The sequence below is a fragment of the Haliotis rubra genome, unplaced genomic scaffold (assembly GCF_003918875.1).
Source record: "Haliotis rubra isolate DU_JTF1 unplaced genomic scaffold, ASM391887v1 Scf38, whole genome shotgun sequence".
Lineage (NCBI taxonomy): Eukaryota > Metazoa > Mollusca > Gastropoda > Lepetellida > Haliotidae > Haliotis > Haliotis rubra.
In genome coordinates this window covers 3,460,864-3,485,978 of record NW_025767057.1, presented here as the reverse complement: position 1 = coordinate 3,485,978, position 25,115 = coordinate 3,460,864, and the positions used below count along the sequence as shown (strand labels likewise).

At 41.1% G+C, this 25,115-nt stretch overlaps 1 protein-coding gene across 1 annotated transcript; it reads right to left on the bottom strand.

Annotated features, from left to right (window-relative positions):
- Positions 1-9,004: 9,004 nt before the first annotated feature.
- Positions 9,005-24,854, bottom strand: LOC124286300. The gene is made up of 5 exons (XM_046722658.1): positions 24,803-24,854; positions 22,397-23,151; positions 21,962-22,114; positions 11,969-12,111; positions 9,005-11,331 (listed from the first exon to the last, which is right to left on the bottom strand). The coding sequence occupies exons 2-5, from the start codon at positions 23,139-23,141 to the stop codon at positions 11,191-11,193; spliced, it is 1,182 nt and encodes a 393-aa protein (XP_046578614.1). The 5' UTR covers positions 23,142-23,151; positions 24,803-24,854; the 3' UTR covers positions 9,005-11,190.
- Positions 24,855-25,115: the final 261 nt, after the last annotated feature.

The following is a 25,115-nucleotide window of genomic DNA, read 5'->3' as shown; positions in this document are numbered from 1 at the left end:
TCTTATGTGGTACAGAACAACAACAAACTGTACAGAAGTGTACTGAACTACGGTCTTATGTGGTAGAGAACAACAACAAACTGTACAAAGGTGTGCTGAACCACGGTCTAATGTGGTAGAGAACAACAACAAACTGTACAGAAGTGTACTGAACCATGGTCTTATGTGGTAGAGAACAACAACAAACTGTACAGAAGTGTACTGAACCACGGTCTTATGTGGTAGAGAACAACAACAAACTGTACAGAAGTGTACTGAACCACAGTCTTATGTGGTAGAGAACAACAACAAACTGTACAGAAGTGTGCTGAACTACGGTCTAATGTGGTAGAGAACAACAACAAACTGTACAGAAGTGTGCTGAACCACGGTCTTATGTGGTAGAGAACAACAACAAACTGTACAGAAGTGTGCTGAACCACGGTCTTATGTGGTAGAGAACAACAACAAACTGTACACAAGTGTACTGAACCACAGTCTAATGTGGTAGAGAACAACAACAAACTGTACAGAAGTGTGCTGAACCACGGTCTTATGTGGTAGAGAACAACAACAAACTGTACAGAAGTGTACTGAACCACGGTCTTATGTGGTAGAGAACAACAACAAACTGTACAGAAGTGTACTGAACCACGGTCTTATGTGGTAGAGAACAACAACAAACTGTACAAAAGTGTGCTGAACCACGGTCTAATGTGGTAGAGAACAACAACAAACTGTACAGAAGTGTACTGAACCATGGTCTTATGTGGTAGAGAACAACAACAAACTGTACAGAAGTGTACTGAACCACGGTCTTATGTGGTAGAGAACAACAACAAACTGTACAGAAGTGTACTGAACCACAGTCTTATGTGGTAGAGAACAACAACAAACTGTACAGAAGTGTGATGAACCACAGTCTTATGTGGTAGAGAACAACAACAAACTGTACAGAAGTGTGCTGAACCACAGTCTTATGTGGTAGAGAACAACAACAAACTGTACAGAAGTGTGCTGAACCACGGTCTAATGTGGTAGAGAACAACAAACTGTACAGAAGTGTGCTGAACCACAGTCTTATGTGGTAGAGAACAACAACAAACTGTACAGAAGAGTGCTGAACCACGGTCTAATGTGGTAGAGAACAACAACAAACTGTACAGAAGTGTGCTGAACTACGGTCTAATGTGGTAGAGAACAACAACAAACTGTACAGAAGTGTGCTGAACCACGGTCTTATGTGGTAGAGAACAACAACAAACTGTACAGAAGTGTACTGAACCATGGTCTTATGTGGTGGAGAACAACAACAAACTGTACACAAGTGTACTGAACCATGGTCTTATGTGGTGGAGAACAACAACAAACTGTACAGAAGTGTACTGAACAACGGTCTAATGTGGTAGAGAACAACAACAAACTGTACAGAAGTGTACTGAACCACGGTCTAATGTGGTAGAGAACAACAACAAACTGTACAGAAGTGTACTGAACTACGGTCTAATGTGGTAGAGAACAACAACAAACTGTACAGAAGTGTACTGAACGACGGTCTAATGTGGTAGAGAACAACAACAAACTGTACAGAAGTGTGCTGAACAACGGTCTAATGTGGTAGAGAACAACAACAAACTGTACAGAAGTGTGCTGAACAACGGTCTAATGTGGTAGAGAACAACAACAAACTGTACAGAAGTGTGCTGAACCACGGTCTAATGTGGTAGAGAACAACAACAAACTGTACAGAAGTGTACTGAACCACGGTCTAATGTGGTAGAGAACAACAACAAACTGTACAGAAGTGTACTGAACCACGGTCTAATGTGGTAGAGAACAACAACAAACTGTACAGAAATGTGCTGAACCACGGTCTTATGTGGTAGAGAACAACAAACTGTACAGAAGTGTACTGAACCACGGTCTAATGTGGTAGAGAACAACAACAAACTGTACAGAAGGGTACTGAACCACGGTCTTATGTGGTAGAGAACAACAACAAACTGTACTGAAGAAACAGGAGAGACATACTGAAAACAGCAGAAATTCAGTCAGAGACACCTGAAATAGAGTCAACACCCGAGCAGGAGGTTACCATAGCAACAGAGGCTCGAACACCAGACACAGCCCAACCAAACTGCATCAGTCAACCGTTATCTTCAACCGGTTAAGTCATCAGCCGTGTGAGTGGTCGATTCATCAAGAAACCTGCCAGATATTCAGACTAACTGTAACATGTATATAACCATTGTGTTATAGTACAAAACAGTCGGATTTTAATGATGGGTTCAAGCAGTGTATCTTAATTACTGTGAAGCTGTGTATTTTTCAGTGACTTTATCAGTTGTCTCTGGGACTTAAGCAGACAGTGTGTATTTCAGGATTTTAAAATTTAGTATTGTGTGAAAGAGTACATTAAGTTTATTATTTGTTGTTATTTGAAATAACATCTGATAATATTCACATTTACGTCTGATATTTTATTAATTCCAAGATTTTGATACTAAGTAAGGATAATTCATAAAGAAATGTTGCAATTGGAATTATTAGACAGTTTATTCTATATATAGACTTAAGGGTGAAGGTGCGAAGTATCATGACAGTATCATGAGCCAGGTAGTGTTGACCTTGATAAGACTGTCAGAGTGATCTCCCTTGATTCCATGCTATACCGCCCACGTGAGCCTCGTCCATCACACAGACAACCTAGTTCAGATCATGTGGGAAGAGTCATATAGAGGGGTTTCAGAGTTATCCCATGATTCCAGCCGCCGCCGTGTTGGTTGTCATTCACATCGCCAGTGTTAGGTGGCCTCAGACCACAGTTAACCCCCTTAAGTTTTACCATGACCCAGAAGGAAAATAGGAGAATATAGTGCCTTGTTTAAATGGGCTGTTCTGTTTGTGCTAATGTTTTCAGTGTGACTATTATTATTATTATTATTATTTTACAGATAAAAGCTAATATGCAGCTGAACAGAGAGGGTTCAGGTGATCCTGGCACAGTCAGGCTGGTAAGGCTCATCATCAGCTCAGGGCCCTCGTCCCCTCTACACACAGCCCAGACAACGAATGGAACTTCTCCCAGGAAACACTGCCTAGTCGAACCCACCAAGACCTTTCCGGAGAATATGAAGGCTCCCCAATACTGCAGCCTTCTGCATTACCCAGAGTGTCAGAAGGGCTGTGCTCCCGGGGGAGAACCCGGGCACTCTCCTGATCTACGCCAAGAGATCAGGAGGTACCAAAGCAAGGGCACCGAGAACAATGGGGAGCCTGACGTACAGTGTACTTGGGATGCAAGCGAGACATTTCAAAGGCGAGGTCCGCATATTTATCATGCTTTTCCTGAATCTTGCCAATCACATTGCTGTCAAAAGGGACAGAAAATTCAATGATATAAATAAATTCATTGGCGTTATCAAAAAGGACAAGATCAGTTTTGTTGGAACTTGGCAGGAATTCTTCTGAGGCTGTATATGGGCCTATTCCACAGAAGTTTGAAAGCATCATTTTCCATGACGCCCAGGATTATGTTCAGGGTCGTACCATGGATGGAGTCCTCGGAGTCAAAGCCACAAGCATGGTGAAGACGGTAGTAAAAGCAACGAGCTGTGCCATCATGTCTTTTAAGATATGCTGTTTGTGCCAAGGAAGGTCATCCACTGACAAGGTGTTGGACAGTCTATTATTATTATTACTTGTGATAGCTTAAATGAAAGGTCAGACATTGTACTTTATTGCCAAATTTCTTTGGTCCACAATCTGCATATGGTAATGACACCAGCCTTCCATGATTTGACCCTAAGTTCAAGGCTGTTTAATGTGTTTCAGCTCGAAACATCCGGTGATCATTGTTGACAGTGGACACAACAAAATTGAGATGGTGAATTCAGGTGGATTTTTTGCCGGTTAAGTGACAAGTGGCAGGTTGGTCAGCATGCAACAGGACGACCGATATTAATTATGGTGGACTGATATGTCACTGTAGATAGCAAAGAAGGAAAACAATTGTGGTCTGAGGCCTGATATGGTGAAGGTAGTACAAGTGTTTAATTTGCTATATGTTTGTTATTTTTCAAAGCATTGACTTGAAACTTTGCATATTTATTGACAGGAACGTTTGAAATATGCATATATACATGTTTTCAACTTGAAATATATTTTTTTCATTTTTTAATGAATTTATTTCAATTTTCATATTTTCAATATGAAAGCATATTGTTTTAGTTAGTGAGCGGAAGGATCATATTTAGCAATATTGGTTCCATTATGGTGAACGTATGTATCACTACAGCACACGTGCCTTGTTCATTACCTAAAATGGCTAATATTCAAGCCTTTTCAAAGGTTTAGAGCTAAGTTTTTGAAGGATTCAGTCCTCATTGAGCACAATGGCACATGTCATATCTGGACTGGAGCAAGCAAGCACAGTGGGTATGGGGTATTGATGTATTTTTGCCCCATAGCCTACCAGTGGCGTACTACTCATGCTCACTGAATTAGTTTCATAGTGCACAGGGAAAACTTTGACATAGGTCGTTATTACATCAGCCATTTGTGCCACAACTGTAAATGCAGCTATGTCGAACACCTGTCTGCTGAACCGCATAGCATCAATGCAGACAGAGTGGCCTGTGTAAACAGGGGTATGTGTCAAAGCCAATGCACCTTTCCTGGATTGCCTTTTGGCATTGAAGTTATAGAAGAACAAAAAAACAAAGGCAAAGTATATGAATAATACTATATCATATAATATAGCAAAATATTATTCAAGTTTCCTGATTTTCACCACAGTGACACTTGGTTGTGACACAGCACTTATTCACAAGACATAGCTTTACAGCAATTACAGCTTACAAGTACACAGTGTCAGTCATTTGCTAGTAATTAGCATGATAGTTTTGCAGCATCACTGCACACTTTCAATATTTTGAATAGGAGTGTTCATGGTTTTTGCTGAAACACGGCACCGAATGTAACTGACCCTTTCTGTAGTCCCCCCTCTGTTTGTCAGTCTGTTCAGACTTCAAATTTTCACAGATTTTGCTTCCATGCATGTATTTTTTCCAGCATAGTACTAGTAGGTACATTCACATGTGTATGAACAGTTCTTCAGCCATTCAACAAAGTTCATGAGATGGACAATGAAAGCAAAGGGAAGTAACTCTATGGCTGTACCAAGTTTGTGTAAAGTTACTATAAAGTTCCAGGCACAATGTTATATAAAGGTAAGTAGCTGTGGCAGTGTGCCTATACTATATAAAATCAGATGTACTTTATCTTATTGGTGTTGGTCAAGAATGGCCCAGTGTTTGCCAAAGAAAGGAAATGAAAGGCTAAATGCCAATAATACATGAAGTCAGATATAATTTATCTTATTGTTTGCGATACAAAGTTCAAGAAAGGAACAGTGTTTGCAAAAGAATTAATAGGCCAATAGTATATAAAGTCGTATGTAATTTGTCTAATTAGAGTTTTACAGGCCTATGTTTGAGAAACAAAAATTAAAGATTGGCACACTGTGTTTTCTAAAAAAAGGAAGTCACTCCCTTGGACCTTGGAAATAAGGTCAAGGTCACTCAAATTGTCTGGTGTCTGCATAATCCCCCAATGTAGGCTGTCACCAAATCTGAACACGTGTGCAACAGTTCATGAGATATCACGTTAACAAGAATCAGGACGTACATACGTACAGATGGACGCTGAGGAATACACAGTTCCCCCCATCCATTGATAACATACGCATGTTGATGTCAAGTTTCATTAACATTTATCATCTTCATCTTCATCTTCATCTTCATACATATAACATGCACATTTTGTTGGTGATTAAAAAGAACAGCAAGCATAAAAGCAAAGTTTCAGTTAACAATTGAATATCAGATCAAATAATCATGAGCTAGAACTTATTGAGATTACAAAGTTACTTGCACCATGTGCAACCTGCTAGAACAGATACAGAAATGATACATGTCCAGGAGATGAAAATGAAACAATCCAACTGTCAAAATACATAAAAACTGCCATTGGAGATGGCAGATACAGTATACTGTATTAATGGGAAACTAAATCCAGAAATATATTTAAGGAATAAGAGCGAGAAAAATGGATGATTTCTTTCAATTCAATATCAAACAATTAAGGGTGAAACATCAACTTGATTGTTATGAATGTAGCAGGCCCTTTAGCTTAACAGGAAATTAAAGAAAATAGTTTTATATCAATATGTATCTCTGTGACATGAATACTAAAATATAAAAAACCACTGGTAAATGTAATCATGTTTGACCCCACACAATTCCCTAATTCCAAATTATTACCAATAATTTAGAATTACAAAATGTATCTTCACTTTATTATATACTATATCATTACTACTGTTTTATATTATCATTTACTTATATTTATATTTCAATAATTTACTTATCCCCACTTATTCCAAATTGGCTTATCTCAAAATCATTACTGTATTTGAAACTGTAACTAAAGAGGATATTTATATCCAGTTTTTACTTGGATGTCCATGTCCATTCAAAATTTTATTCCTAAATATGGCATCCACGTCGGTGACATCAACTTAACAAATGTTAGATAATAAACAGCATGATAAGAGTGCAAGCAGACTACCAAAGCTGACATTCACCTTGCTGTCGCTAGTCAACTGAACAAACAACAAACTGTATTTTTGAATATTGTTTACTTTAAGATGTTGTCTAAACATATCAGAAGAAATAACTGAAAAAGATTCAATAGGTTTTTTTGTAGTATACGAATAAAGAAAATAATCCAGGGTAATTAGCCAAATCTAGTCAATCAGTCAGGGGCTGTGGTATAGCTACTGTGTATATGACATCTTATTTAGCCATCAGATGTGTGATTGAATGTTTTCATCTTATGGTGACATGTTTTGTACAGATGAAGAACTAATGCAATGTGTCTTCATGGGAATGGCAGCAGGAGCAGGATGGATTTAGAGATATATGGCGTTGAAACATGTATGCATTCAAATCACTTCACCCAAGTCAGAGGCAAGAATGGACTATTTGGCAAAAATGTGCACCAAAATTTAAGTCAAAACTACTGTGGGTTTGATGTTTGTAATAACTTGTTCTTTCCTTCCCTCCCCCACCCCGCTTTGATATAAGAGCAAGGGTGGGGAAGAAGTAGCCTAGCTCGGCCCGAATCTCCCCCTTTTGATATAAGAGCAATGGTGGGGAAGAAGTAGCCTAGCTCGGCCCGAATCTCCCCCTTTTGATATAAGAGCAATGGTGGGGAAGAAGTAGCCTAGGTAGACCAGAAACTCCCCATTTTGATATAAGAGCAAGGGTTGGGAAGAAGTGGACTAGTTAGTCCAGAATCTCCCCCCTTTTCATAGAAATCAGAACAAAATATCCTAGTTTAAACAGGGGGGAAACTTTGGCCTAGGGGGGGAACTTTAGCCAAGCCCAAACTTTCCCCAGGGTAAGAATATCCTAGGACAAAACCTCCCTGGAAAAGTTTAGACCGGGGAAGAAATGGCCTGCTACCCATGGGGACAAACTAAATTGTCAGTCCCGACCAGAAGTGATGTCGTTTAGGAAAGAATGTTAGTACTCTCAACAAAGGCAAAAATAATACTTAAACACAATATGTATACAGATACTTCATTTTAATCTTTATTAATCATCAACATTAGTGTAAAATGAGTTTGGCACACATAACTAAATCAAATCGCATGTTTAGCAGTCATTGATGAACAGGAATGATACCAAATGTACAGTAGAAAGTACACATTTTAACACGAAGGTAGTAGAAAGTACACATTTTCACATGTATACAGTAGAATGTACACATTTTTACATGAAGGTAGTAGAAAGTACACATTTTAACATGAAGGCAGTAGAAAGTACACATTTTAACACGAAGGTAGTAGAAAGTACACATTTTCACATGTATACAGTAGAAAGTACACATTTTCACATGTATACAGTAGAAAGTACACATTTTAACATGAAGGCAGTAGAAAGTACACATTTTCACTTGTATACAGTAGAAAGTACACATTTTCACATGTATACAGTAGAAAGTACACATTTTAACATGAAGGCAGTAGAAAGTACACATTTTAACATGAAGGCAGTAGAAAGTACACATTTTCACTTGTATACAGTAGAAAGTACACATTTTAACATGAAGGCAGTAGAAAGTACACATTTTCACATGTATACAGTAGAAAGTACACATGTATACAGTATAAAGTACACATTTTCACATGTAGAAGTAGAAAGAAAGTACATTTTCACATGTATACAGTAGAAAGTACACATTTTCACATGTATACAGTAGAAAGTACACATTTTAACATGAAGGCAGTAGAAAGTACACATTTTAACATGAAGGCAGTAGAAAGTACACATTTTCACTTGTATACAGTAGAAAGTACACATTTTAACATGAAGGCAGTAGAAAGTACACATTTTCACATGTATACAGTAGAAAGTACACATTTTAACATGAAGGCAGTAGAAAGTACACATTTTAACATGAAGGCAGTAGAAAGTACACATTTTCACTTGTATACAGTAGAAAGTACACATTTTAACATGAAGGCAGTAGAAAGTACAAATTTTCACTTGTATACAGTAGAAAGTACACATTTTCACATGTATACAGTAGAAAGTACACATTTTAACATGAAGGCAGTAGAAAGTACACATTTTCACTTGTATACAGTAGAAAGTACACATTTTCACATGTATACAGTAGAAAGTACACATTTTAACATGAAGGCAGTAGAAAGTACACATTTTAACATGAAGGCAGTAGAAAGTACACATTTTCACTTGTATACAGTAGAAAGTACACATTTTAACATGAAGGCAGTAGAAAGTACACATTTTCACATGTATACAGTAGAAAGTACACATTTTAACATGAAGGCAGTAGAAAGTACACATTTTCACATGTATACAGTAGAAAGTACACATTTTAACACAAAGGCAGTAGAAAGTACACATTTTCAAATGTATACAGTAGAATGTACACATTTTTACATGAAGGCAGTAGAAAGTACACATTTTAACATGAAGGCAGTAGAAAGTACACATTTGAACATGAAGGCAGTAGAAAGTACATATTTTAACATGAAGGTAGTAGAAAGTACATATTTTAACACAAAGGCAGTAGAAAGTACACATTTTCACATGAAGGCACTACTGCAAAATGAAAAGGTACATATGATCTTTTCATGATGTAAGCATATGGGTCCTTTTACCAAGCATATGTACCAACAGAACCTGTGATTGTGACCAGACCATTAAGGTGCTACATTAATATGTTAATACAGGTTACAATGAAGGGTTGAACACCCACAACTGTAATGCTCCTATTAAGGAGGGTGGAGTTCCACAGAATCATGCATGCTTCTAATTGGCACCTGGTCCTATTATTCCTCTATTTACACATTTTTTATCAAAACCATGGGGTCAATAGTCAAAAATATTATTTATTAAACATTAAAAGACCCATAACGAAATATACATGCTGCTTTAGTGTCTGCTGACAAATAATCAAATAATAGCATCATGTATAACAGAGTGACCTTTTTAGCAGGTCAAATAATCCAATAATAACCTCCCTTATAACAGAGTGACTTTTTAGCAAGTCATATAATCAAATAATAACATCCCATATAACAGAGTGACCTTTAAGCGGGTTTAATAATCCAATAATAACCTCCCTTATAAAAGAGTGACCATTTTAGCGGATCATATAATCAAATAATAACATACCATATAACAGAGTGGCCTTTTAAGCGGGTTAAATAATCAAATAATATCATCCCTTATAACAGAGTGACTTTTTAGCAGGTCAAATAATCCAATAATAACATCCCATTAAACAGAGTGATGTTTTTAGCAGACATAACAGAAAGAAGCCAAAATGTTCTCAGCATTTTGGCTTTATACATAATTGAGTTGCCATGCCCAAAAGTCTTTGTCTTCATTTCTGTGTTTTCTTAGACTCACATGCAGTGTCAGAAACAAAAATATCCTAAAATTCCAAAGCAAGGCTACAATGCCTTGGCAAGTCTGAGTTTCTTCAGGTTCTGAAATGAGGATATTCTCTTGGCTTCTATCAGACATTTAACATCAGTGTGGGAACTTTTCTGCAGTTGATCTTCCTCAGCCTGTACCATGTTACAAGGCACTTATGAGGCACATATGTGACAAGTTAAACAGCTGCCCTTAAACTGAGTTTGATTCTACCATGCATATCATGTGTAAATCTCTGCACCTTGTTGTCCACTCTCAGCCTACTATTGCTGAAGGTTTTGTGAAACCATACTCTCTCACTCACAAATCATAACTGATTATAATCAGATGTACATCATTCAAACTCATTTGTAAAAATATTAATTTGTACCGACCTAGAAGTCACAGCAGACATTCCACACTGCTACACACACTACAAAGGAATGGGGGCAAATATCACAGTAGTTTGTAAGAAGCTAGTATAAAAGTCACACTGCCATCATCAACATGTGTATAAACATAACAGCAATACATTTCTCAACTCACATATTTGTAGACATATCCATAAACACATCTGTGAAAATATCTGTAAACAATATCTAAGAAACCAGAAAAAACAATTAAATAAATGTTGATTTGACGTCAGATTCATGAAGAAGTTCGTGAACATGATGGTTAATTATAAGATGGGCATCCTTATTGTACTGGAAAACCCCTTGAAACAATGAAGGGTCAAAGAAACAAGTAACTACTCAGGCAGAAAATATCAACAGGAAGGGAACTGAAACCCCCTCAAGCAGCCCTGACATCAGGTGTCATGAAGTTGAGGCATATGTGTCTAGGTGCACCGAAGGCCAATAACACATAATCACACCTAAACAACAACAAAATATGTTCTACATATCTGACAATGTATATTGACATAATGAAGGTTTTCTTGCTGTGACCTTCACCTGACCTGGTCAGCCTGTACAACCAATAAGTCAGGAAATGCATACATCCATACAGTATAGTTCTCCACTTAACCGTCATTAACCATTAAAACAATAAATTAAGAAAAGTGTGCTGATGTTCCTGAATATTCTCTTTAAACTCTTTATACAACTGTAATCATGTTGTTTTTGAAACAAAAAAATCTAATCTAAGGCTGATCATCCTTACAAAACTGACACAAGACATTGCAGAAGAATCCGGGCTACATGACTGAGCAGACTCTGGACTTCTTGTTCTTTCGCTCTAACTCCAACATCTGCTTCTGTAAGGCCTGCAGCTCATTTGTCTTCTCCATCAGCTTCACCATGACTTCTTCCCGGCCTTCTTGAGACTTCTCTTGTTTCTGTGGAGGTAAGTAAGACTGAATAACACAGCAGGGCCTTGTTCTGGAAGAGTTAGGGACAGTTTTGGAAGGGTAGACCGAACAACACAGCAGGGCCTTGTTCTGGAAGAGTTAGGGACAGTTTTTGGAAGGGTGGACCGAACAACACAGCAGGGCCTTGTTCTGGAAGAGTTAGGGACAGTTTTGGAAGGGTAGACCGAACAACACAGCAGGGCCTTGTTCTGGAAGAGTTAGGGAAAGTTTTGGAAGGGTGGACCGAACAACACAGCAGGGCCTTGTTCTGGAAGAGTTAGGGACAGTTTTAGAAGGGTGGACCGAACAACACAGCAGGGCCTTGTTCTGGAAGAGTTAGGGACAGTTTTAGAAGGGTAGACCGAACAACACTTCAGGGCCTTGTTCTGGAAGAGTTAGGGACAGTTTTGGAAGGGTAGCCTGAATATTAACACAGGCCTTTGATCTACAGTGATATTGTGACAGGTGATCTCATGCCACTTTGTCACAGATATGTATTAAAAATACTGACAAGAAGTAGTAAATCTACTCTCATCCCAATCATATTACCCACCATGGTTTTACATCCTTACCATTTATCTCGCATGATCTAATACCATGTCTTTAAATTAGGCATGACCATCACCTGTCTCTCCCAGTGTTGTATTTCCCGGGCTTTCAGCATCTGAATACTGCCATCCCGACGCAGAAAGGCATCACCACGGTACAAGTACAGCTCAGCATGATCATCTGGGTCCTTCACCTTCACCTCTAGGACCTTCAAATTCGCTGCAACACAGATCACATCTAAGATCTGTTCTGACAGTCAGTTCTAGTTGTTACGTAGTGATGATTTAGTGTTCTTGCATTTGATATTTCAAATCCACAACATTACTCTTATTTTCCTGTCCTGCATCATACAAATTTAATTTATTGCAGTTAAAAGTACAGGTATCAAGCTCCACACTGAAAACACAGTATGTTTGTCTCCATTCTACCATGACAAAATTAAACATGCACTCTTTGTCATCAAGTGGATTTGAATGAATTTAATCCCTTGTGACAGAGATTGAAAGAAGAGCAAGCGAGAGCGAAAGAAAAATCATTTTTCTGGCACTCGTTTTGTAAATACAATATGACATCTATGTGTGTGTTAATTTCTTTATTATCCCCTACTCTTCAGAAAGCTTTAATTACAAATAACAGTGTTTCCCCGGCAGTGCCAATGCTGAAGGTGATAGCCGGGAAGTGTATTAATACAAATACAGCAAGGTCAAGGTTGCTGTGCACTGACAGGAACTGTTGTAGGACTAAAAATCTAGCGCCAATTTAAAACAGTCACATTCTGACAAATACAAGTAAAATATGACACAGTGTCAATTTTAATTACCATATAATTCCCTTTCTAATAATAATTTTTAAAATCATTTGTGAAATTTGAATTTCTCATAGTCAGACGGAGGAAACGAGAGTAACTGAAGCTGTAGTAAACACTGTATCCGTAGTAAATAGTTTTAAATGAAAAAAAAGAGTCCTGTATTCCAATGTCACGTGATTGTCTCTACCGGCTAATAAAAAAGGCCTCTTAGGTTTATTACATGTGTGCTACATATTGTAAATTTTACAATAAATTGTATATTTATATACTTATCCTATCTCACGGTATGAACCCCTCTTCTCCTTCTACGACCATGTGTGGAAATGTGCTGTCAGCTAAGTTGAATCAAATCTTCATGGCCTCTGACCCGCCCTGACCTCTGCCCCCACTCCGATATCAGCACCTGTCAATCATCTTCCTAAGCGTGCAGCTCGCTCAGATGATCACATGACCCCCTCTGCCTGTCATTCTTGTCTTGGAGCTTCCAGTAATCTGTGATGTTGGGCAGGTCGGGTGCGTATATATCGTGTGAGATAGGATAAATATACAATTTATTGTAAAATTTACAAATTTTTAAACTTATCCTATCTCACGGTATGCATAATCCCACGGTTGGTAGGCGGGTCGCAGATTACCCCGTTACTACTACAACCACGGGAAAATGCATAACCCAAGGAGGCCAGGAGAAAGCACCTACTCCCGATTTGCAAACTCCAAACTTGGGATGGGTTTCTTCATTAACCCCTTGGCTTACACAGCACCAAAAAACTCTAGGGAGTGGGCGCTCCCGAATTAATGTGGTTTTCAGCCGCAACTTTTCACAAGCAAAAGGACGTAGTTTGGCAAGTAGGCCCTGCCGCTCCACGATTTATCAGGTGACTCCAGACATTAAAATCGAGGACCTTAACCCGGTCAGTCCCTGCTTCGAAACTACCCCCAACAGACACGCTGGAAGGCAGTGAAAGAGGGAATAGCTCGGTTGCTCAACTAGTTTAACGTTCAATCTCCCTAACGTACCAAAAGTGAGAAAGAACTAAGGAGCGAAACGCTCCGAAAACTACGCAGGTAATCGTAAATCAACACTTACTGACGTAATTGCTCAAAGAGTAGAGGTCAGTAGGTGGAATAGCGACCATCTCTGCATGTTGCACAAGACTTGCCTCACAGTCTAACTAGTCATAGGTATGACAGTACAAACACGCCCTAGTTCCCTAGGTGAGAAGGGCCTAAGCCCAAAGTAAAAAAGTACCAAGATATGGATAACATTGATATCTTTTATTATGTACAGAGCAAAACCGACCGTAGAAGGATTGCTTTATCTGCGAAAGACAACTGCTGTGCCAGGACCAAGGGGCCGAATTGATGTAGGCCTTCCACGTCTGTCACCGAGAGGTCCCTCAGGTAGTGTGAAGCAAACACCGTGTCGGATCTCCCAAAACAGCCCTCCATGATGGACTGAAGGGAACAATTCCTGTGAAGAGCCATGGTAGACGCAAGGGCTCGAGTCTCATGAGGCTTAGCCGTTGATGGTGGAGGTAGGTCAGCAACGGCATAGGCACGCAGGATCGTAGTTCGCATCCAAAACTCCAAGGTATAACGGGACACTTCCGAGGTGGAGGCAGTAGATATTGGAATGAACAATCTCTTACGCAGTCTGCGGCAATCCTGCGAGGCAGCTAGGTAATTCCTTAATGCCCGCACCGGGCATAAGGAAAGATCTTCAGTGTCTTCTGGGCCCTAGATAGTAGACAACGGTGGTATCGTAAAAGTGTGATCCGGCTGTCCTGGTAACTGATTTTTGGCAAGAAAATCCCACCGCAAACCAAGGAAAACTTTCACATGTCTAGACCTTTCAAACCGTACTCGAGAAACATCAAGAGCATGCAACTCGGAGATACGAGCAGCTGTAGCCAAGGCCAAGAGAAAGAAGGTCTTAAAGGAGACATGTTCGAAATCTTTCTCCTCCAGAGGTTCATATTCAGCTGACGTGAGATGAGCAAGTACAACGGATAGATCCCAAGCTGGAGGCCGGAACTTCCGGGATTGGTCAGCCAATTTGAAAGACCTTAGGAGAGACTGGAGTTCAGGGACAGTGGAAATCTTCACATCTGAGGCTGTTGCAATAACTGTGTTAAGAGCAGCCAGATAGGTAGACAATGTAGAACCTTTAAGTTTCCTGGAGGTTCGGAGATGCTGAAGATATTCTGCCACCATCTGCGGGGATGCACTAGTGGGGGATGAGATGCCCTTCTTCCTGCAGTATGCTTTCGAAACTTTTCCACTTGTCATCGTAGAGTGACCTTGTAGAAGTACGATACGCTATTGTAATGGCAGTAGCAACCCGCTTCGAATAACCTTTAGCCATTAACGAATGAAGATGCGTCAAACGTGCAGATGGAGCGTCAACGGGGACCAATGTAGTTGGTCGGAGTGTGGATGAACCAGTAGATCGAGTCAATCGGGAAGCGGCACAGGATCTGGTTCAACTAGGTCTTGAAGATTTACGAACCAACTTCTGGCCGGGCAGTAGGGCGCGACCAAAAGCAGAGTCATCCTCCGAAGTTGCGCGCAGTTTCACTAGAATGCGAGGAAGAAGGGCCATTGGCAGAAACGCGTAAGGGTTCAAGTCTTCCCACGGGATGGCTGGAGCATCGAGGTCCCAAGCCAGAGGGTCCGGTATTGGTGACACAAACTGAGGCAGCTGATGATTGAACCTCATGGCGAAGAGGTCTACTGTCAGAGACGTCATTGGAAGGCAGAAGGTCTGAAACACCTGAGGATGTAATTTCAAATATGTTGGAGAGGGATGACTCAGACGAGACAGAGCATCTGCGATGACATTCTTCTTGTTGGCTCGTACCATGATGTTGAGAGAGTCCACCAGATCGAAGAACTGTTGAGTCCACTGTAGCAGTTGTGGAGACCCTGTTGCCCCATTCTGTTGATCTGCCAAACCACTGCTGCGCTGTCCAATCTGACCATGAGGGACGTTGCTCGTAAGACATCCTGCCAGTGACTGATTGCCAGAATCACCGCCCTGAGAAGATGAGCTCCCCACCCGTGTTGAGACGCATCCACATACAGATGCTGAGACGGAACAAATGGCTCTAAACAGACTGCGGCGCAAACTTTCAATTCTTCCATCCAAAACTGAAGATGAGGATGGAGCTCCATAGGTAGAGGGATCAGAGCACCGGGATCTCCCACTCTGATGTAAGGTGCCAGAAATAGCTGTACGGGACGGAGTTGTAGTTGACCCCTGAGGGTCAATGCCTGAGCCGACGTCAAGAGGCCCAGGAGCTCCTGCCATTGACGAAGCGTCCTGGGTTGCGCTAGTGCTAGGGAAACCAACTGCTGTATCTTGCAGAAACGATCCCTCGGAGTAAACAGTTTGTTGACTTCTGTGTCGAACACTGCTCCGAAGAATTGAAGTCGGCGCATTGGGACTAGTTCCAATTTCTGCAGATTGATTAACCAGCCTAATTGGCGAAGAAGCTGTATCGCAAACTGCATGTGACGAAGCAGAAGGGCATGATCGTTCTGTGCCTGAATGCAGTCGTCGATGTAAGCTTCGAACACTATCCCCTTGCGGTGGAGGAAACTGGCGATAGACCACGGGGCCGAAGAAATTCCAAACGGGAGAACACGCCACTGATAGTGGAAACCCTCGAAGAAACTGAAGGAACTTACGATGGGCCGGGAAGATCAGGATGTGGAGGTACGAATCCTGCAGATCCAAACTGACCATGTAGTCTCGCGGCTTGATAATAGTCTTGAGGAGTGCCACCGATACCATTTGAAAATGTGGCGGAGGCTGCAGAAATCTCTCGTTGAATGTCTTCATGTTGAAGATTAACCTCAGTTTGTCCGAATCCTTCTTGGGCACCAGAAAATTGGAGAATAGAGCCCCGGTCGGTCGGGGCCCGACCCAGGGATTCGATCGCAAGTTTCTTGAATAAGGTGTCTATTGTTGATCGAAGAACAGTCGACTGTTGTGCGGGATACGTTCTGCGATCCGGGAGTAAAGTGAGAGGAGGATTCCCGATGACTGGCAGCTGGAACCCCTTGGCTAACATGGACCGGCCGTAAGGGTCTCCCTAGATTGTCCAGTTGGGAGCATAAGTCCCAAGCCGGCCTCCTACTGGGGAAGTCTGAATGGGCATGACTGGAGGTGGAAGATACCAGCCATCTTGCAATGTCATCAAGTCATTGTTTGTCAGGTTTATGCGATGTGGGCTGGTCGGCAGTGGAAGCTGGTCATGGAGCAGTGGAAGTCCTTCGCTGACAACTGGATCGTCCTCTTCCATAGGCACCCTTTCCACGAAAGGAAGCTGTAGAACTCGATCGAAGGTCCGGATTGACAGGAACATACCAGGCTGTCGTCGCTGTCGCATCAATTCTTCCACCTGCAACCGCTGGAACTTTAATAATTCCACTGAGACTTGTAAATGAGCTTCTTGACCCGGCCTGTTAGCGACCTCTCTAATCGCCCCGTTGAAAAGAGACTTGCCAGACCATGGTTGACGAAACAGATCCGTTCTAAATCTGTCCTCCCATGAGGATAAGTGTAAAGGTCCTTTGCGACGCATACCCGTGACATACGAAAAGAAGTGAGCCAGCTGATCCAATATGGTTTGGAATTGTTCTTGCAATAAAACAATAGCTGCTCGAATGTACGCTTGCTGATGGGACGTAGCGTGTGCAACTGACATAGCCACCGCTTCGGTAGTCGTCAACACCATGTTGAGTGGAGCCATAATCTTCCTTATGGTACCATCTAAATGTAGAAGCTCCCGATCTTCGACCAGGAAGTGCGAGTAGGCCTTCGCTTAGTTCCCAGCAACATGATATCATCATCCACTGGAGGGGGAACGATGGTCGATGAAAAGCCATGTACATGAGCAGATGCTAAATTGAAGCGAGGAGCCGCAAAGCCATCTTTAATCTTCCTCAAGTTACCGAAAGCCTCATCCAGAGACGCTGCTAATTGAGTGGCACACAGTCGAGGAGGGTACGTGATGGAGCCAAAGTCACCTGGCTTCATATCAAAACTGGATAATAAATCCATCGCCGAAGTACTGCGCTGTAGACGGAGGTTATCAGCAATCCAGACAAGTAGTTGAGGTGTGTCAACAGCATCCTCGCTAGCATCCGAGGGAGACGTACCCTCCGAAGAAATGGATGCTGAATCTCCTCTACAGGTAGAACTAGAGTAGTCGCAGGTTTCGCAGGTGAGAATACTGGTGCCTGATGCCGTAATGCTGACGCTACCGCCAACACAAAGGCATCAAAGTCCATAGGCTGAGAAGTCGCCCCATCAGACACTGGATTCCAGGATACCGGCAAACAGGTCTCGCCATCGATACCATTGTAGAAGGGACAGATGAAACCGTAGTAGACCCCGAGGAATGAAGAGGCACCTCATGCCGAGTGGATGAACATTCAGCCGATTGAGACATGCCCCCATGAGATAACGATGAAGATGTAGGATCCCGAGCGTGGAATTCCAAAGCTGGACTGAGTGGGCCTAGCGCTGAACTTGACACCTGGGCAGTAAGCGCTGAACCCTGATGAAACATTGAACCATGAGACAACACTGTAGGCAGTGAGCTGTGAGGAAGCACCGAACCAGAGACACCATAAGTAAGCACTGAACTGGGAGTACCATAAGTGAGCGTTGAACCAGGAACCCCGGAAGAAACGTTGCACCGGTAATACTGTGAGTAAGCGCCGAACCAAAGCCAATATGAGTAAGCACCGAACTGGGAGCACCAGGAGGGCGTCGAACCAGGGATACCAGGAGGAAGCGCCAAACTGGGAGGAAGAGCCGAACCAGGAACACCGGGAGCAAGCGCCGAACCAGGAGGAAGCGCCGAACCAGGAACACCGGGAGTAAGCGCCGAACCGGGAGGAAGCGTCGAACCTGGAGGAAACGCTGAACCGGTAATAAGCGTTGAATCAGAAACCCTGGTATGAAGCGCCTAACCAGTAACTCCGGGAGGAAGTGCCGAACCGGTATTAAACAAGAGCTCCGAACTGGAAGTAAGTGGCGCTCTGAGCAAACACGTGGGATCAGTGACAAGCGGCGCTCTCCCTGTAGGTAACTGTCTTTATTACCAACGTGGTCCACATATGGGTAATTGCATACTAATCTTGTACGTCACACGAGTGTCGTATCGCGTTGACCTGTGTCGTAACGACATGACCTGAGATTCGAACGATTTGATTGGATAACCGATGACCTCTCAATTAGGTCATGTTGTGATGGAACTACTTGTTCATTCATAACAAACACGTGAATTTATTCATTCTACAACTTAGATGCATTGTGGGAATGTAAACATTGAGAACGTTGCCGCGTCACTGTTTCATTGTGAGTCGAACTGAGACATTATATGCGTTGAAAAACATAAACGCAATGTTCCCAACAGTGATGTTAGCCGAGTGAAGCAGTTGCAAACCAAGAAACGGGGTGCTACGGAGTAGTTTACTGAAGGAGGCTGTACGAGAGGCGATGACAACTGACATGCATCGTGACGTCGGTTACCAAGGGGACAGACGAGAAATGGCGTAGTGACGTCATTACAGTGTGACGTCATGCAAAAGTGTACGTCAGAACAAAATTCTTCCGCAACCTCTTTATGAAACCGGTTTCGGTTTGAAACCACAACAATACCAAAACTACGCTATTTTGTCAATTTAATGCATGTAAGACGTGGGTAATAAATAAAATACCACACTTGGTCTCATTACATACGAATTATACCAAACTCGTGACCTTCCTATGGTTTCTGACCTCACTTTTGCTTGGTCAGATACCATAGGAAGGACACTCGTTTTGTATAATTCGTATGTAATGAGACCTCGTGTAGTATTCTCTATTGGTGTAAGTGTCGCTTCAGAAGTAAGCGGCGCACTGGTAGAAAGCGCCGCACTGTAAGTAAGCGTCACTTGTGATGTAATGTTAGGAATCACACTAAACGCCGCATGAGTAGTTCCCGCCTCCGAAACGTAAGGGTGCTGAGGAACATTCACCACCAAAGACGGCCAGGGTTGAATACCAGACGTTTATAACACAACAAATTCTTGGTGGTGAAGAATCTTCTAGTGTAATGGGGCTAGAAGACTGCGGACGAAATAGTTGACGCAAATTTTCACTGAGGTAGGAATCAGACGCCTCGGCTAGGAAATCTTCATTAGGAGACTTGGACCTGCAGATTTCACACGGCGGTCTAACTTTTCGATTCAGATGGACCCTCAGATGGATTTCAATGATCTCTGTCAGACTTGGGTCTACAAGCTACCCAGCGATATTCAGAGAACGCATCGTCGTCAAGGTTTGCACACAAATTGCAACGTCTAGACCATTCACACTGGCCTAAACAGTCAACACATAGGTTATGAGGGTCTGCTGCCGAGAAATTACTGTTGCAATTATCGCAATGTTTGCGTTTTTTGGAACCATAACGATTCGATTTTCCCATTGTAGAAACACAATCAAGCTCTCTTATAGCCAAAGACACGTCCACACAACGTAGCGACAAGAAAGAGAATGACAGGCAGAGGTGGTCATGTGATCATCTGAGCGAGCTGCACGCTTAGGAAGATGAATGACAGGTGCTGCTATCGGAGTGGGGCCAGAGGTCAGGGTGGGTCAGAGGCCATGAAGATTTTTTATTTTTATATTTTTTTATTATTATTATTATTTATTTTTTTTCATGGTCAGAGGCCATGAAGATTTGATTCAACTTAGCTGACAGCATGTTTCCACACATGGTCGTAGAAGAAGAGGGTGCATACCGTCAGATAGGATAAGTTTAAAAATTCGAAAATATGTCATCACTTATTTTAACACATATGGATAACAAATTGTTGTTAGCCTTCAAGTTTATTTCTACACCACATCACTGTTATGATGTCATACCGCTTACTGACATCACAGACCACTACTAAAAGGCACCAAATTTCAAGCTCTCTGTCACCCAAAACTCTCTTACTCAATTTCTCTCATGCTGGCTGACAAACATGCATTGATAGACATATTCTAAAGACGTTAATTGTTGTTGTTTGTTGCTTCACGTTGCACTCAGCAACATTCCAGTTATATACCAGCAGTCTAAATAATCTAGACCAGACTATCCAGTGATCAACATCATGAGCACCAATCAATGCAAATGGGATATGATGATATGTGTCAACCAAGTCAGCAAGCCTGCCCACCCGATATTGTCAGTTTTGCGACATGCATGGGTTGTAGAAGACCAATTCTAACAAGGATCATCATTGTAAGTTATCTCATTTCAAAATGCCTCAAGACAATGACTGTGAAAGAAATAGTTTTTACTAAATAATAGCACCTGCAGTGTTCCAGATGTAAAATCAGCTGTTTACATCAGAGGTGGTTATGACGATTTGTAACCTCTGATGGACCAATCAGAATCAGAAGGCAGAGGTGGGATTTTAGATATTCATCCATCAAGGGTATGGATGTATAATACACAATTAATAACAAAAAATGTTTTCACAAAACATGTGAAAGACATGCTGAGGGGACATTGCACCTATTCAATCAAAATAATATTAGCCCGTCATTCTCAGTATCACTAAACTAAGGTCTCAGTCAGGGCATTCCATCCCAGTTCTCTCAAGAACCTTTCTTCCAGTCAATCAGAGTGTTGCTTACTAGATTAAGTAAGTGACAGAATGTGTTTACTATTCATGCAACCTCAAAATGGTTAATTCAGTGTATTCTGAATGGCCATCAAACTCTTCATCTATCACTTGCTTCAGTGGGATAAACAATGGAAATGGAAGAGACATTACCTCTGGTATGCACTGCCACACAATCTAGGCTATGTATTAGACATGCTAACATTTTCTACTGATCGGATTGAAACTTCTAAAGCATAGTCTGGAATGGAAGTTATCAGTCTTAACTACTGCTTGACAAACCTGCTTTCTGATCAGTCAATGTCGACTTCCTGTCAGTCAAAATTTAAGTTCTGACGTGACCTGTAATAGGATATCCTCAGATCTTTGCTAAGAGGTATTGAGAACTGAGATATGAGTTAAATTAGAATGACTATTTAGCATGTCCAAGATTAGTAGTGTCATTTTTCCTGTGTTGTCTGTAGCACAATCTGGTGTTGTAACATCGTAACAAACATTCAGCTGTTCAAAATTTCAAATTACATTTAAAACATTCTCTCATGTATTTTATATGTTTTAGCATTCCATACACAGGTGGGCAAACTGACTCACAGGAGAAAGAGTTGGCTTCATCCAGGACTGGTACAAAGTCGACAGTGTACAGGTTGGGTAGCAATGTTGGACTTATGGACTTGATGGCATGATCTATGGACAGTCGGTGTTTGTCCTCATCTTGCTGGTCGCACACAACACCAACTACATAGCCTGTGGACAATAACATCACATGAGCACAACACAACCACATTTTGGCCTTAATAAATGATATTTTCAATATGGCCGTATGGGCAGCTATGTCTAAAACATCACCCAGTTGTTTCAAACAAGTCAAAGATGCACAATTTTATGACAGAGACATTAACCAATGTTTAGATATTGCTATTTTATCTGTTAACAAAATGCCAACTGCCAAAAGAAAATATTAAAATATTTGACTGTCGTGAAAACATACATTTTCCTTGTTTCTAATGTCCTTGAAGATTCACCTACCATCATTGTCTACACCGATGAACAATGTCCCACCATTCGAGTTGAGAAAGCCACATACATACTTCCCTATATTGTCCTGTAACAGGTATTTGCGTTCACTTGCAACAAACCCTCCCTGTTTGAACTCAGCAGTCCGAGTCTCATTGCCTAAAGTTTCCCGGTAATGATAGAAACGCTTAGGTGCATTGGGACCCAGTCCACTGACTGATGTAGCCATGGACACCTGAACACTTTCAAGGGGTGGTAAGACTGGTTTTGATGTTTGTGTCGCCAGACCCGTGGTTGATGTCTGTGCATGATTGCCCTGATGAGTCGGACTTGAGAACGGAAGTTTCTTAACCTTATCAGCCAATGAGAACTGTGGTTCAGTGCCATTGTCAGCACCATTGTTACTGCGGTCAACTATTCTTTGTGGGGACTGTTTTGGTGGTTTCTTGTAGTCAACCTTGAGACGCTTGTTTGGGTCTTGTATTGAAGTGAAGTCAAAATTGACATCTGCTCTGTTAGTCTCGGAACTCAAGCGATGAAGAACGTACTTCACTGTTTCAACATGTTGCAGATCAACAAATGCATAGCAGTAGTCTGATTTCTTGCTGTTGATGACTGTTATATGGCGTCTTCTGATGTCAAGGTTGAGGCATTTGAACAGGAGGGTTAGGTAACCTTTCAGCTTTCGAGCAACCAGATCTCTCTTTAACCCTCCGACAAAAATACATGTGTCATCATTGTCAAATATCAAGGACATGGCCAGCAACCTGAAGTAAGAGACAACTATCAGTACATGATAAACAAGACCAAATATCATGTTCTCTATAGAATGTCAACATTTTTCTAGAGGAAACTTTGGATTCATAACCAATAACATGATACATCCAGATTACTTGAAGTTCAGATATTGTTTTTAAAGTGCCCAGCATAAACTTAAATCATTGTCTAATTTTTCTGGGCTTGGGATTCCCATAATTTACACACCCGTCTGAGACAAGTAAAGTTTGGATGTGTATATACACTTAATAAACCCCACAATTCTGCGGGAACAAAGAAAAGTAAAGACATCATGGGCTGTTTGAAAACAAAATTTGTATACTTACTACTTAGCCTGCAATATATTCACGTTTCTTAAGAATGAAGATACATGTGTGCTGAAAAACAAGTTGTCGTTCTAATAATTCATGCATTTCCAAGAATATGTAGGACATATCAGGAATATACCCTTGTGTCATGTAAGTTCGATCACTTAAGAACTGTCGCTAAATTTTCAAAGTTATATTCATATAATCTTTTTTTTCAAATATCTTACCTCTAAACTTGTTTATTTATGTCAAACATTTCCAAAATCCAGGTATTTTTACTGTTTTTCACAATCGCGGCATGGTCGCCCTCTCACTGTCAACACAAGTGACCCAGAAAGCTACGTCACATAAGTTCGATCATATGATTGGCTGGCTTGTCGCGTAAACAGGATGACTTGTAAGGACGATCTCTTGTGTCAAATTCAGAGCTAGAGCAGTCCCAAGTAATTTTTATGGTATTTATGTCCATGAAACGTTCATTTTATGTTTCAATACTTCTAAAAACGATGAAAAGTCACAAATATTCAGCTTATATACAAGTATTATGCTGGGAATTATTCTTCAGGCACATCGTGACGGGCATCAAACCTCAGATTGTAGACAAATACCACGAACTGGCTTGCAGAAACGTAAATGTGTTCTGTGCTGACATGTAGGGTGGGTACATTGTGCCAAGGTAGTATTTATCAATGAGGCAATAGCTCGAACTTCATCAGGTACAAATTCACGGAAATTCGCAAGAAGCATTAAGTTTTCTATAAGAAATGGCCATTACTTGTTTCCAAAGTTTTAAATTTTGACAAGGATATCGGTCACAATTAGACCAGCAACGTAAACAAACAGAAGACAGGGGTGCTGTCAATTTACAACGTGTGAAATTTATAGTTCACATTTTATTTGAGCTGATAAAGTTACATTATTGATCTAGTGTTAAAAAGAAGTTGTTTGCTGAAAATGAGCTATAACTTACATTTGGTAACTTGACACGAAACATTTTCCGGTCCAAACGAATGAAAGTGGTGTCACCAGAAGATCAAAGCTGCAGATATCGTAAGTTATCGCTACGTATTGCGACAATTACCATTCAAAATGGGCGATCGAAGTTACATGACGATCGAACTTGTGTGACTTGACGATACATATCCAGGAAACGTGAAGGAAGTTTCAGTAACCACACAAGCCTAGTTCCATGTGAGAAAATGCTCTTTTCCGGAATCAAAAGGTGATTTACAAACTCCAAAGAAAAAGATCACCAGATCTCCCTGGTATATTCTGGGAATTGCATAAATTATTAGATTGGCAACTCGCTGTTCAGTATATTGTTTATACATACGTCTTTGCTTCACGTCAACAAACATAACGACCTTTTTCCGACAGCCGGCAACACACTGGGTTTATCTAAAAGTAGGAATTTCAAAAGCGAACAGGGAATGTAATTCCCTAAACCCAATCTGAGGTAATCTCTCGTCGTTTCGGAAAGAAACATATTTCAGGCATAAAGGGCACAGTCTTAACATTTTATTTTCCTGAAACCGCGCTGATCGAGACTAGTCAAATATTATATAGATATGCATGGTTGTATTGTTTATATTTCTTTCCAGAAAAATATTCGCTAAATGGCCTCTGAGCACAAAATACCGGTTAGC